This window comes from Mycteria americana, chromosome 3 (genome assembly GCF_035582795.1).
Source record: "Mycteria americana isolate JAX WOST 10 ecotype Jacksonville Zoo and Gardens chromosome 3, USCA_MyAme_1.0, whole genome shotgun sequence".
Classification (NCBI taxonomy): domain Eukaryota; kingdom Metazoa; phylum Chordata; class Aves; order Ciconiiformes; family Ciconiidae; genus Mycteria; species Mycteria americana.
In genome coordinates this window covers 41,859,423-41,874,825 of record NC_134367.1, presented here as the reverse complement: position 1 = coordinate 41,874,825, position 15,403 = coordinate 41,859,423, and the positions used below count along the sequence as shown (strand labels likewise).

General features: G+C 41.7%; 1 protein-coding gene across 2 annotated transcripts in view; it reads left to right on the top strand.

Moving 5' to 3' along the window:
- Positions 1-9,539: 9,539 nt before the first annotated feature.
- RNGTT (RNA guanylyltransferase and 5'-phosphatase) overlaps positions 9,540-15,403 on the top strand; it is a 197,062-nt gene continuing 191,198 nt past the window's right edge. For both annotated transcript variants that reach the window (XR_012775201.1, XM_075498347.1), the window contains exon 1: positions 9,540-9,768. Coding sequence is in view for 1 of the 2 variants with exons in the window: in XM_075498347.1 (XP_075354462.1) it covers positions 9,705-9,768 (64 nt within the window). In the remaining variant the exon portion in view is untranslated. The remainder of the gene's footprint in view (positions 9,769-15,403) is intronic.

Sequence of the window (15,403 nt, the reverse complement as noted above, 5' to 3'; positions counted from 1 at the left end):
TTTTGTATGTGTGGTTTTGCCGTCCAAAGGTAAAAAAACTTTATGGTGACAGTGGGTGTCAGTAACAGAAGGAAAAGAACATAGCTAGATCAGGAACAACGGTGGATGTAAGTGTAGTTCGCTGACTATGGTTTATCTGAGAGCTGTCCTGAGTTTAACTTTGTCTTGGCCTTTTCCACGTCGAAAATCTTAAAAGATACAGCAATAAAATTCCCACACAATTTTTCTATTAAAGTATGAGTGAAATGTTTGTTTCAAGATCTGGATTAATATTATCAGTTGTGTACTTTTAATAGTTCAGCTTCACATGTTAAGTTGACCCAAATTTTCTTCAGATCCTTGGTAGATCACAAATCTAAGAGAAACTGAGACCATGTTTTGATATTTGGCGGCAATGCCAGGCACGTGTTAAGGCGGCCTGAGCAGCTCCTCTCCTGCCCCAGCCCTGCCCGCTTGTTTCCTGACCATCCACTGCATTTCCCCCTGAGTTTATCCATACTGCTTATGCAGCCACAAAATGAACCAGGGCAGGAACTCGACCCAGCTGAGCCCAGCAAAGAGGGGAGGTGGCAGTGGTTTGCTTTTCAGCTGCATTGATTCCCTCCCTTGTTTCACTGCATGAAAGCACAGACAGTTGCTCAGCAAGAGGGAGGAATCGATGTGGAGGAGAAAGGGTGTGCAAGCCTGATGCTCACAGCTGAGATAAGGAAAGTGCTCGGGAGGGCTTGCAGCTGCTCCCACTCAAATCATGTTGACCTACAGCCTACGGAAGCGCGTTGCTTGTGCTGGTAGTTGGGTTGCTCCCAGGAAAGAGGCCCATAGCTAGAAGCAGGGTTGCACTGGAAGCAGTCATTAAGCAGTGCCTTAGATTTTAATTTTATGCAGTTAGATATATAAAAACTCTTTTCTGTGTGGCTGAAACTTCAGCTATTGAGTGGGTAAAAAAGATTACCTAGCAACAGCTCTACCTGTTTTGAAGCTGGTACAAACTGCAGTGTAGAGAAGAACAGAAAATAATTAAGTGGGTTTTGTTTCAGGACAAAATGCCTTGTCTTTTCATTCTACCTCTTCCCTCTGTGGTAATCAAACTTTGCATCTAAGATACAAACAATCAAAATAGGCTTCCTATTTTAAACCAGCATGCCCTTGTGTATAACCAGGATCGTGTCCATACTATTTATACTCACTTGAGACTCTCTATCTCTTTGTCATCATTCAATAATTTACATTTAATAAATCACTTCAGTTCTATTCATGACTCTCTGCTGTTGTGTACCAATGTTTGCTGGCACGTTTTTCTAATTCTCCATGTTAGAGAACGTGCATAGGTAGGGCCTGAGTCACAGTTCGCTGAAACTGATAAAAGTCTTTCACTAAAGTGTAGAAAGCTTACAATGTGTCACATAGCTGGTCTCTGGCAAAACATCCAATTACAGTAAAAAATACAATACTAAACTCATTTTAGCAGATCTGACTCCCAGTACGTGGAAAGATATGTGGAGATTTTTCTCCCCAAAGGGATTTTTGAAAAGCAGTTTCTGTAGAGCAGAGGTAGATATGGGAATTCACAAAGTGACTTTTCTGAAGAAGCTTTAACATTTTCCAGTAACAGCCTGCACCCTTTCAGTGAGTAAAGATTGTTAGCCAAACCCCAAAACTTCAAACTACTGGAACACAGTGTGAACCTCAGAGATCCGGGAAATACATTTCAAGCAAGTACAGAGTCATCTTCATACCTCCTTCCCTTTCTCAAGGACCTTAATCTTGCTGAATAACTCCCTAAAAGGCCATCTGGACAAGGACGGTTTCATACCTATACCGAGCAAAGGTTTGAGTACAAGGATAATAGCTTTATTTGCGTTAATCTTAACCTAGTTATGGCAGGTAAAGCCAGCAGTGGAAAGAAGTGGCATGGACTTCAACTGTAACTGTATCAACAGGAACGGACCATGGGCATTACGTTCTCTGAGGCAGTCTATTCCATAATGTCCATTGTAAGTTGTCACTGTGCTATAAAGCCTGAAGTGCTGAGAATGTGAAAAAGAGTATTTCTAGGGAATGACAAACATACTTCAAATGAAAAAAAAAAATTTTCCTTTCTCTAAGGAATGCTTGGAAGAAATGCATTTACAACCTATACAACGTCATTGTCTAAAATGACATTTGCCAGCTTGTTCTTAAGGTTCCCTAGATCAGCGATGCTGCAGATGTATATGCTAGGACATTCTTCTTGCTCTCTACTTCCTTTTGAGTGAAGCTTTTCCAGGAAAGAGTAGCACGTGTTCTTGTAAAGCTTGTTCCACAATGCATACTGACAGAAAGCAAAACTAACCTCACAAGGGCAACGTTTGAGCATCTGATTTTATATATATATATGCATACATATATTTTACCATAATTTAATTTGTATACAATATAAATATATATTCAGATTTGATTTTTAAAAAGCCTGTATGGCTGCCAGGCTGATCACTTTGCTTTACTCTATATTCCTTTCCTTTGCCTTTGGCCAGTTTCTTGGGGTATTTTCAGGACTGCAAACACCTCAAGAGAGAGACTGTGGTCTTCATCTGTATCTGTAGACTATGTTACGCATATTTTGTATAATACAGCCACATAAATAAAAACAGGTCTGTATGTATTTTCTCAGGTACTATATTATAGCTTATACACATATTACTCTTCACAGGCTTTATATTTGCGTATATTATAGTATACATATCTATAGGCATGAACTTATGATGCAGAAGGTCTGAGAGAGCGCCTATGGGTAATAATCTTTTCTTTGTGTGACTGATCACGAGAAAAAGATTTCTGCCAGTATAGCAACGCAGAACTTGATCATCATGTATGCAGGTTTGTAGGCTGAAACACTGAAACACTCTTGGCTATTTCAGGCTGTAGAGGCATGATAACCCTGTAGCAGCTACTGACTACCCTAGTCTGCCTCCTGCACTAACCAGAACCTCAGTTACTGCATTAGTTTTAACCACAGCCTCCATTCAGGGCAAGATTTTTACTAAGGTGTCCATAAGACAGTAGAGAAAGTAGAAAGTGTAGCAACAGAATGCTGTTTTACTTTGTGGAATCCAGTCACTCCCTAGCCCAGCTCCAAAGACTGTGAGTCATGCTTTCCGCTTACGTAAATTAGATGAGTGTCTCATATATTATGTCATACTTTTCCCTACTGCTAGTCATCTTCCATTGTGAAATTTTAGTTGGTTGATTACTTTATCCATACTCAAAGCACACTACTACCATACGATTTCATTTTATGCAGTAGACCATAATGTTAAATAGACTTAAACGTTACAGCTGGGTATTTTTTACAGTGTAGATTTTCACTGAAGATCATCCTTCACAGCTGATGCGAATAAGGCCTCAGGTGTCTAAGTCAAACCATAAGAACTCTAGGGAGACCAGTGTTAGTCCTCCAGGAATGACAGGCACCTCCCTTATAAGCCTGTTGTCCAGCTGCGTATCTCTGTTACATCAAGCACACCATCATTTCAGCTGCAGAGGAACAACAGCAAGGCATCTTGTTTTTCAGGCCTGCAAGTCAGTGCCTGAAGGCACAGCTATCATCCCTCTTGAAGAACAGCAACCCTCTGGACAGACAGACGTCTTTCCAATTCCTTTCCAGATAGATCTCCTAAGTAAATCACCTCCTAAGTAAATTATCTGCCATGTCTGCATGTCAGAGCTAAGACTGTTAATGTCCCCTGTAGTGGTGTGAGATTTACAGGTCATCATTACAGCATACGCATGTCTGGTGGTGTAGTTGGATAGCTTATGGTGACCACCCCAAGCATGATACCCAATTCAGGGACCTGGATTTAAAGCAGCTCCATCCCAAGCTCCCTGCGTGCTCCCTGCCTATACGGAGATTTACTCTACAGGTTGAACTAACCTGTAATACCTTAGAGGCTTGAGCTGAAAATGTCGTATTCCCAGAATGAAAACCTGAAGGAAAATGTAAGATTTAAATAAAGACTCGAAAGCAAGCTGCTTATATTGCATCCATTAGTCTGTTAGTTTTATTACTTGTACAGAAAGGAGGGTGTAGTCTATATTCTACTAAATGTCTGGGTTGTCTTCTGTTGGAAATTTTATTAAGAACTGTATCATACTCTCGCACTAGGGAATCACTCCAGGAGTTGATTTTGCTATTTTATGCTGTTTCCTGTTTACTTTGGACAGGAAAAGTAACTGTACTTTAACTTGTATCATTTTAAGTCTGTGAGGTCGTGGTGCCCCCTAATGTCTTGAAGACTAACGACTGGTAACTTTGCTGCTGACTTCCTCTCAAAGCTCTCTATAGGAAGAACACTGTAAATGACATTTTATTTTCTCAAATATGTTGCAGCACTCAAAACTTTGTTTCAACATCCCTTTTTCGTATTGTGTATATATAAGGAATAAAATAACTTTCTTTTTAAATCTTATTTTCATTTTCAAACCCAGAAAAATATTTTGTCTCAGAAGTTAGCTTCCTAGTTGACAACAAACAAATAGGCATGCATTAAAAAATGTTGAGCTCCTAGCATTTTCTTTTGATTTTTAAAAGAGTCAGTGCATACTCAGCATTTTTAAATGTAGAAGCCTACGTATGTATTAGGGAACTTAACCATAAGCAACCATAACATTAACTTTCACTTAAATCTAAAAGTATGTTTTCATTGTACAGGTTTTTAGTTTGGTTTTTTTTTTTTTGCTTCTGATACTATTAGAATCTAAGTACTATTGGCATAAAATATGACTACAGTAACAAACAAGTTACAATATTTATTCAGATTTAGACAGTATTCACCCCTCTCCACAAAAACTTCATGCATGCTGAAAGTAAATAAGTCATAAAGGAACATTGTACTAGTCATCCATTTTGTCGTCAGTCAGTTTGCCATGAACATTAAAACCAATAAGCAAGGAATGAATTAATTGAATCAGTAAATAAAAAAATAAAAATATATTTTACTATGTTCCATATATGATAACTTACAAGTTTATGGCATCAAGTTTCTTTCCAGGTGAACATCTATACCATGAAGTGGAAAAATAATACTGTATGAATCATGTTTGCATACAGTTAGCTGCTTTCACAATTACTTTCACTTAAATAAATCCTGTTGCAGTCTTAGTTTAGCAAATAATCTGTTTGATCTTTGGTTTTTTAAGAAAATGTATTTACTAGATAGAGTCAGAAATGTCTGTTTCATAGAACATCCTGAGGGATGCTTTTATTTTCTTACTACATTCATTATTACTTTATGAACACATGGAAAATAATGTTATACTGAAACAGAACAGTAATAGGGTTGTTAACCTATATCAATACAGAAAAGGGCAACACCATGTGTTCTTCCTTCAGGCAAAACAGCTAATTTATCCACTTTGCGTAGAACAAGTAACTTAAATTATCTAGCTACTTACAATATTAATATATGACATTAACAGTGTAAGATTATTCATCAGCAACAATTTGAATAAATGATCAGTTTGTAATTAGGAAAAAGTTCAAGTGTGCGTGGGAGGTTTGGTGTGTGGGTTTTTTTACGGTTTTAAGTCAAGGGAGCATACAAATGCAGCTCTCCATTACCTGAAACAATGCAGCTGAGCTGAAGCCAAAGAAATCAACATACCCATGGCACAGAGGATGATCCGCATCCTGGGAAAATGACTTCTTGATCGTAGTGTCTGCTCTGCCAGGAATAGGATTTAAACTGGTGAGCAGAAACCTGAGTAAGAAAACAGGCATCTAAATGCCTCTAGATAAAAGAGCATCGATACACAGAAAAGAGGGAATGTTATCTCATAGACTATTAGAACACTTGCAGTTGCTTTCTCAAAGCAATCCTTCAGACAACCACTACGGCCGCCTACGTGTTCCCTGTTCAAACGCAGTAAGTGTTGGCTTTTGGAAGTCACACGAAGAATCTCGGCACTCGGTAGTACCCTCTGCTGGTACATCAGGAACAAGTCATCTTAATGTCACAACGTCAAGCAGGAAAGTATGTCCGTTCACAAAGACTGTTTGATGCCACACACAAACATCATCCTATGGCTGCATAAATTGTTTCAAAGCGTCTAACATGGCAAAGTCTAGTGTAAACTACATATGCACAACACGTAACATCAGCTGTAAATGACCAAGTTCTCCAGATCACAAGGACGCCTCACCAAGGCAGCACTAGAGCAAGTTAAGAGTAAACAGAGTCACTTGAAATCTGCGTTGTACCTGTGGGAGGCATTGCAGCAACACGTTCTCAAACACGTGAATAGTCTATTACTCTGGTGGAGAATACTGGTCTTTTGGGTGATGGAATTTTCCCCATGTAAAATTCCCTAAAGAATATTCTGAACAATAATGACAGCAACAGGGATTATTCCCTGCTTCTATATTCCCTGTCCTATATTCCACCTCTTAATGTCATATTTATAGCATATTTGCTCTTAAAATCTAGGTGAAAACCACTATTCCCATGTCACCATCAACTGATCAACAGAACACCACTCATCTTGCTCAACAGCAGCTGTGACACTGTTTTGCTGGGGGAAAAAAAAAAAAAAAGGAACAACCTGCTTCCTCCTTTCTCATTCAACAACTGGTTTCAAAGTGTCATCATTTTGGGCACCTGATGTGGAGCAAGATGGTATGTGGCAAACAGACCTAAGTGTCACAACTCAGGAAAAGCCCTCCAGTGTGGTGAAGGTGCTCTGCTGAATGGCTACTGGCATTACACTGGTTTGCCAGAGGGACTTCCTCAACTCCGCTCAGCAAACCCCAGAACCACCAAAAGGCTAAGGTATGGATGATGCCTGGCTAAGCTCATTTTGGCTGTATGCTTCATTTTAACTCCCCACCTTATATTTCAAATTTAAAATATTTTATTTGCCTTGTGCATTGCTAAATAAATCAGATTTACATATCCTCCCAGTTTAACTATATATCTTTACATGGTACTTTTGCTCTGTAGCTGTTAAGTCTGTTTTAAAAGCATACCAGAATCTTAAAGTTAGATGACAAGAACAGAGATTATTGCTCATTCATGACATATTTTTGTACTATTCTTCACCTCTGCAAATGGTTTCATTCCTAATTTTGCCATACTGCTGGCATTACTGTATGTTGCTCCGAATTTACTGAAATCAGAAACTGAGAATCTTGCAGTTGTTCTTTCCTTCTTGCTCTTTCTGAACACTCCTTGCACTCAAGTTTCACTTTCTTTTTTGGCTGGTCTTCAGCACCACCTGCTGTCTGACTGTTGCCTGTTTGTTCTATAAAGGAAAAATCAGCACCTTATTTCAAACATCATAGAATAATGTTTTAATGGAAGTGTATTTAATAGCTAGGGAAAATAATACAGTCTTTTGCTGTAGCAAGACTTTTACTTTTAGCTAGAATGAGAAGATTAATACCTGATGATGACAAAAGCCTTAGAGGACAAAATTCAGAAACTTCTAATGTAGTACAAAAACCTAATGACTCAGATATGCAAACTACTTAACTGACTATTCTATTACTATGAAAGGATATTCTAGGGAAGAAACTATGTCTAATAAAACCTAGAGTGATAAAATGCAGCAGGAAACAGTCACTGTTTAATGAAGTTTGTCATAAATTCTAGACAGATCAAATTATTTCCATTGTTTTGATGTGTTCACAGAACCTAAGGGCTTCCTATTTTATCTGTACATACAACAGTGGTTAGTTCTGCAAGCTGTTGCACCTACTGATTTGCAAAGGCAGCACACCTGGCTTATGGAAAAACAGAAAGTCCAGACAGAACAGTACTGAAATGTAAGTAACTGGAAAATAACCTAAAAAAATTAAAATAATCTGTTGCTATTGTTTCCTAATGCTTCACTGAAGCCACCTGTACTGGTTTTGGCTGGGATAGTTAATTTTCTTCATTGTAGCTCATAGGGTGCTGCATTTTAGATTTGTGACCAAAACAGTGCTGACTGATAACACAGGGATATTTTAGCTACTGCTGAGCAGTGCTTGAACAGCATCAAGACTTTTTCTGCTTCTCACACCGCCCCACCAGCGAGTAGGCTGGGGGTGCACAAGTTGGGAGGGGACACAGCTGGGACAGCTGACCCCAGCTGACCAAAGGGATATTCCATACCGCATGACATCATGCTCAGCAATGAAAACTGGGAGAAGGAGGAGGAAGGGAGGGACATTTGGAGTTACGGCTTTTTTCTTCCCAAGTAACCATTGTGAGGGATGAAGCCCTACTTTTCTGGAAATGGCTAAACACCTGCCTGCCAATGGGAAGCAGTGAATGGATTCCTTATTTTTCCTTATCTTTATCTCAACACACGAGTTTTCTCACTTTTACCCTTCTGATTCCCCTTTCTCCCCTGTCCCGCTGCAGGGGGGAGCGAGCGAGCAAGTGGCTGCATGGGGCTTAGCTGCCTACTGGAGTTAAACCACACCAACACCTTAAATATTCCTTTCACATAGGCAAACACTGCGTCCACATAAGCAACTGAGTCCACATAAGCAGACCACTTTAAGCCCACGGAGATTTTCACTGGGATTCTGTATAGAAACACAGTTTTTGTTACGTGAACCTATCTGCAAGCCTAATCTTTCTGGCCACGCCTTTTTACAAAAGAAAGAGAAGGCCCAGTGCAGAGGCATCTCTGCTACACTGGCAAACCCATTACGTGCAGACTAGAACAGGTGGAGCAAGGACCCATCTATTTCCACCTCCAGTCCCAGCTATAAGGGAACATCCAGGGAGAATCAAAAGCAGGGCAAGCACGTCTGTCCAAGCCTCCAGCTATTTTCAGCTCAGGACGTTTCCCGAGGCTGACGTAGCCTGCTACTTTAGTACCTTTCAATTACTTTCTCTTTCAAGTACCTGCCCAGCCTCCCCCGAAGCCCACGTAAACCCTTCACATGTGCAACAGCCTTTTCCAGCGAGTCCCGCAGCTCCGGCTCCGGCAGCACAAGTGATCCCTCCACCTGCTTCCAAGCGAGCTCCTGCTACTTTATTATTCCTGGCCCCACAGCCCTCACTCGCAGGAGCCCGTGGCAGTTTGTGACCACCTCTCCTCCCAGGCCGCCTCCTTTCCAGGCTGAGGAGCCCTGGTTTCGGCCGCCCTCTTCGAGTGAAAAGCCCTCCTCGCTTTTCACTGGGAATCTTTTCCCGCCCCAGTATGCCTTTTTCGGAGACGAGGGAAACAAAGCTCAGCCAACACCTCGGGCTCGCGTAGCTGCACAGCCCGGCAGCGGCACAGCGAAGCGCTCCTTCGCTCTCCCCCCCTTTCCCTCTACCCCGCAAGGCGTGACGGGTCCCGCGGCCCGCGCCTTGCCGCGGCGCCCTTTCCCCGCTACCCTCACCCCCTCCCGAAGGCCCCGGCCGGCGCCGAGCCGCCAGCGGCCCTCCCCGCCGCTCGCCGGGGCAGCCCCTGGGCCGCGGGGCCCGGCGCCCACAGGACAGGCAGCCCGCCCCCGAAGCTGCGAGCCTCGGGTTCCGACCCGGAAGCGGAAGCGGCGGCGGCCGCCGCGGTGCACTGTGGGCTAGCGGCGGCTGAGGCGGAGCTGGGTCTGAATGAAGGCGCCGCGGGCGAGGGGCCGCCGGCGCCGCTGAGCGCCCCGGGGCCGCGCCCGCCCCGCACCCCGCGCCCCCTCCTCCGCTCCCCTCCCCCCCCCGCGGGCGGGCAGCGGCGGCGGCCGCCCGGGCCCCGCCATGTCCTACAACAAGATCCCGCCGCGCTGGCTCCACTGCCCCAGGAGGGGGCAGCCCGTGGCAGGTGAGCGCCCGGCCCGGCCCGGTCCGGCCCTGCCCCGCCCCGCCCCGGGGCGGCTGTGTGGCGGCAGCGGGGACGGCCCCCTCCCCTCCGCTGCGCTCCCCTGCCCGCCGGTCCCGGCCCCCCACCCCCCGCTCCGCCTCAGCGCCGCGGGGCGGGCGGGGGCCTCCCTGGGGCCACCGCGGCCCCTCGCCCTCCGGCTCGGCCGAGGCTCTTTGTCCCGGGGCCGCGGCTGTGCTGGTGCGGGGTCGCCGGGCGGCCGTTCCTCCCTGAGCTCCCCGGGCCGGTGGTTGTCCCGGAGCTGACTTCCCGCAGGGCGGTTGTTTTCCCTGAAGCCCAGCCCGCAGCAGGGCTTTGCCTTCAGCGCGGGGGCTCGCCCTCCCTTTGGCTAAGGCAGCCCCTGAAACCGATTCGCCTCGGCTCCCTTGCAGGGAGACAGGCCCACTCCTGCCCATGGGAGCATTAATGCTGGGTTCTTCCTTCACACTGTTTAAGTTTAGCACTAAAACTTTTCCCGTCCGTCACGTCTGATGAGAGAGATGGCAGCCGGGCGTGCAGAAGCTGCCGTGCTGGAGCATACCTCAGCCCTGACCAGTCCCCTGTGCAGCCTCTTCCTTGTTTGTTTGGTGTTGTTGTTTTTTTTTTTTTTTCTGAAGGCTCTGATGTTTATCAGTGTTGACTGTTACTGGGCCGACTGACAGTAACCTGTCAGTCACTGGTGTGTCCCTAAGCTGTTTAGCTGGAGGATGAGTTTAAGTGCTGTACTCCAAAGTTTCATGTGTATTTCAGGTTTTGTCAGCAATTGCCGTCATCTTGGATGTTCTTACCTGTAACACGCTGTCTGTCTTGATTATTGCTAGGTATCTAGTCTTGCTGGCATCTAGTGGCAGTGAATTAGGTATCGTGTAAACACACATTTTTTGATTGTGAGTTAACTACCATACTGACTTCAGGTGAATGTTTCCCCTGCTGCCTGGTATGAGATAGGGTAAACAAACTTTGCTCTTTTCAGTTTTCTCAAGTTCTTCTTTCCTTTATCAGGTAAGCAATTCCAACCCCCAGGGTTTTTTTCCACAATATTTTCTAGTTTTCGCTCCTTCATCTTCCTATCTGTGATAATTTAAAGGTATTTTTTCAAAACATAGCACTTGCTACTGAGCGTGCTATTCTAGATGGCACTGTGCCATGACTTGCTTAATAGTTACAACTCCTGTGTTTTCTATCCCACGTTTCCACATCATCATCTTATGTTTTTTGACAGCAGTTGGTTGTGGAACTGAAGACACTGATGACTGTTTACAGGTTTATTCAGAACCTGGTGAGACATCTCAGTAGGCTTAATCTTCCCATCAGTATGCATTAATTGGCATTTATCAGTATTTAATTTCAGTTGTTCTTTTTGTGGGTTACTGGTTTCCAACAAGTTCCTTATGTTTCTCTGAACTTGACTTAATTAAATAAGAGCATTGTCGTATTGCTCATCTCCACTATCTCTTTTTCCTGATTGTTGACAAATGCATTGCTTTGTATCTAATAAGAGACTTGATAGCCTAGGTTTTTAGCCTTTGACCATGACAAAAATAGACTCATGACTCTTTATTCTTTGTTTTTCTTCTCGGCAAGTTCTTGAACACTAGAAGTTGTTGCTCTTGTTTGTCTGTCTTTGAAGCCGTGGCTTCTCAAAAATAGCAACACAGAGTAAGCAAGAATGCAGGTCATCAGCATGTCATCTGCTGTGCCATCACTGCTTGTGTGTTTGTTTATTCAGTAACTGCAAGGTAATTCTTTTCCATTTGGTGCGATCATGCATAAGAAGTTACTGCACAAAAGAAAAAGGAAAGTGCTTGGTTCATTTCTTTGGCTGCTTTATTGTAATGTATTCTTATATTAGTTTACCTGATTTTTATTTTTTTAGTGTGTACAACTTACCAGAAGTCATAGTACACCATCAGTCTTCTCTCCTTTTTTGCTATTTTACATTCAAAGACATCTAACAGTTTTATTGAGAGATAATTTTTAAAGTTTATTGATGTTGGTACTGTCTCCCAGGTGTGTTATATTCTAGTTTTAATTAGCATTTCAATCAAATTTCTAGGCATCTGTGCATGACTTTATTCCCATCTGATAGTGTAACAGTAATATTGCTGAGCAAGGTTTGTCTGGCTTCTGTGGGCTAATATTCATCAAGTGTTTGGTCATGACCCTCTTGTCTTATGGTTGTGGCATCTAGAATTTCTAAGTGACCTCAAATACAAGTGCTAATGAGGCCTGGAGCTCTTCTGTTGGTGTGATTGAGTTCATTCAGGTTTACAGGACCCTTCATCCTGAATGACGTGAATTGATCTAGGTCTCCCGTTATTTTCCAGTTTACTTCTTTAAGTTGGTGTTTTTCTGCCACTTTCTGGTTTTATGGTACAGAAGTTCTTCAGAATGGCACATTTTCACATTTATTGCATTGTGGTAGCACCTCAGTCATATACTTGATGAAAAGAGCTTTCTCTGAACTCTTAGATCTTAAGTGATTGGGTTGCTTCAGCCTTACTGCCTTGGCATCGCCATCTCTGCAGGTACCTACTTTTTATAACCACTGAAAACCCAGTCCGTTTTGGTTTTGCCATGGAAAGTGCTAGCAAGATATTGAAGAAAAGACATAAGAAGTGTCTCAACAGTGTCTTTCAGTCTCCTCCTATTGATTCATATTAGTTAATCCTGTTCTAGACATACATGCAGCATGCAGAACAGTGAGATATTATTAAAAACATCCATATTACATACGGTTGTAGAGATAACACCTTAAATAGAAGAGTAACGCCTCTAGTTCAGGAAGTTGCTGAGCTATAGCTTGTAGTTGGGGAGAATGATCTGATGAAGGACTGTCATTGTCATCATTTTACATTCTTTCCTAGGCATGTCTTATTGACCTGTTTTGGTGATAAGAGACTAGGTGAAATGGATACTTTGACCCAGCATAGTTGTTCTTGAAACAGAAGACTGTTACTTTTTATGGTGGTGTTTATTTTTTTTTTTTAATTGCAGATTTTACTATTTCATCTTATTCAGATTTCCCTTTCTTAACCTTAGTCACTTTACACAGTCTAGCCTTCCTAATCAATGCTCAATCTAAACATACCATGGTCATAAATAATTAGTGGCTATTGTCATGTATTGAGTTGATAGCTTCATGTCACGGAAAATTAGTCTAAATTAAGGGTAGGTTTTTCACTGGTATGCTCTGGAATGAAAGTTTTAAGAAAAGATAAAAAATGTGCCAAAATTTGAGCATGTATATGTACGAAATTTGAAGTCTTATATTGTTCACTTTGATTTCTCTCAGATTTATCTTCTTGATGTGTATGCTCTGACATACTGGACTCATGTTTTTAGAATTTTTACCTATGTTTCAACCTAAAGAAATACCATCTGTTTTACGGGTAACTAATTTGGAAAATGGTTTTTAATATCTGCTTTCCAAAACTTTTTGACAAATTTGAACTTAATTGTGGAAGTAGGTAATCATCAAGTGTCAAGGTTCCAGTAACATTTTGAAGTTAATTTGAAAATTCCATTGAGGAGTTACAATTATTATCATAATTTAGTTTAGATGCACTAATGACTTGGAGTGCTTTGACATCCATGTAAAATATCACCTTGTTACTGTCAGATCATCTAGTTCAACATAAAGAATTGGTTATTTAATTTTCAAATGCTTATGCATGGAGGCGTAAGTTGAGTTGCAATCAGTTTTTACTACAGCACTTCTTTAGCATAAGATGTAGGGCAGAACGGTAGCAAAGATTGTAGCTAATCGCTCATTTATACTTGCCCATGTTACTCAGAAAGGTTAGAAATCTGTCTTAGAATTAAAGCTTAGATTTTCTGTAGCTTAATGATGCTTGCTTGGAAGGGGCTTATATGTACACAGGGAAGGAGGATTTTCAAGCTTCTGTACAAAGATTAAATAGCAAATTTGCCAGGTAGGGAAATTTGGTTTTCTCTTACAAGAGGAACACAATATGAGATTGTATTCGAGATCTTTAATACATGTGTAGCACTCACAATTTAGAAAAGCACAAGAATGTAAATTAGGAAGATAGTGCTTACTGCAGAGGAATAATGTGAGATTGTATTGCAGAGAAATGTGAGATTGTATTGCAGAGAAATGTAATTTATTTAAAACACACACACACACACACAAAACAAACAAAACAAACAAAGAAAAAACCCCACCCCCCAAAAAACCCAGAGCCATTGTTTTCATAATCTGGTTACAAAATTTCCCTAAATTGGAACCCATTACATGCATTCACTGCTCTCTTCTGACCTTAGCAGGCAGCTTGTTTGCTGCCGTATAAGCTCTGTCTCTCAATGATACTGCCAAACTGCAATTTGTAGAAGTTGGGCACCTAAATACTTCCAAAGATCTGTGTTTGATCTGTGGAAGTGATAGTAAATGGGCTCTATTAAAATACTCATCACTTTCACAGCTGTGTAAAAGTGTTCAAATGCTGCAGGGGATGCTGACTAGACTACTTTGTCTGTGTTTTCCTGGTGATGAACAGGAATGTATTATGGTTGCTCAGAAGGAAATCAGAGTGAAAATCAAGTGCTAAATCAAGGTCTGCTACCGAGAAGAGAATGAACATGTTTGTTCTCTGTTCTAGCAGATGGAGAACAGGAGAGTCTTCAGTACAATTGTACAGTCTCTAATCAGATGCTACAGGAAACAATCTTAACCTCCTGTTTTTCAACTCTATTCTCTTTTCCCAGCATCTCGTAAAAGATGGTAGTTTTCTTATGTATCCATTGACTCTTTTGTCAGTGCAGCTCCTTTTCTTAATTGAATGCCTTGGCTAAAAAAAGTTTAGTTAAATTCTTCATGTTCTGTAATGGGTGAGTGGATGTATTAGGATGGGAGTGGCAAGTGGCAAAGTTAAAAAACTTTCAAACGTGCTTGGTGTTTTGCAAAACTTATGGTGATGATAGATTTTTGCATTAAGATAATGCAAAACTAGGATTTGCATAATCAGTCTGTACAGAGGAAGATTATAAGTTAATGTGGAGGGGTTAATAGTGAGTGAGAGAGGCTGACTGATAGTGTTGAAGGTGACGAGGAACACAAGCTAGAAAATTAAAGTAGGTAGATCAAGAAATGAGGAAACGAAGGGGAGGTAGCCAACCCAACAGCTGTGATCAGGGAGTAGGATGTATAACTGGTGGAATGAAAAGGCAAAGGAAAGTAAAGTGAAGTTAGGAGTCTTTCTAGCAGTCAAATAAGTTGAAGTTGAAGTTACTATAAATTTATTACCGTTTAATGTGTATGTAGACTATATGAGTGAATAGCTTTCCTTTTAGCTGTCAAGTGTGGAATGGTCTCAGACAAGTGTAACAGTGAGGGCGTTTCTCATGTTGCTGATTAAAATAAAACCTGAGCTAACAAGTTGTGTAAAACTTCTCAGTTTCCATAACTATCTGTCTTCTGTGGTTTATAATGTCTCTTTCCTAGAAGTTAAATGTTTGAGACTATATAAGATGTTTTGACAGAATTTAAGGCTACAGAGAACTCTATGAACTTTAATTTATTGTGTAGAGAAACCTCTCAGCAGCATTCATTTAGTAAAAATGGTATGCATTTTTCTAT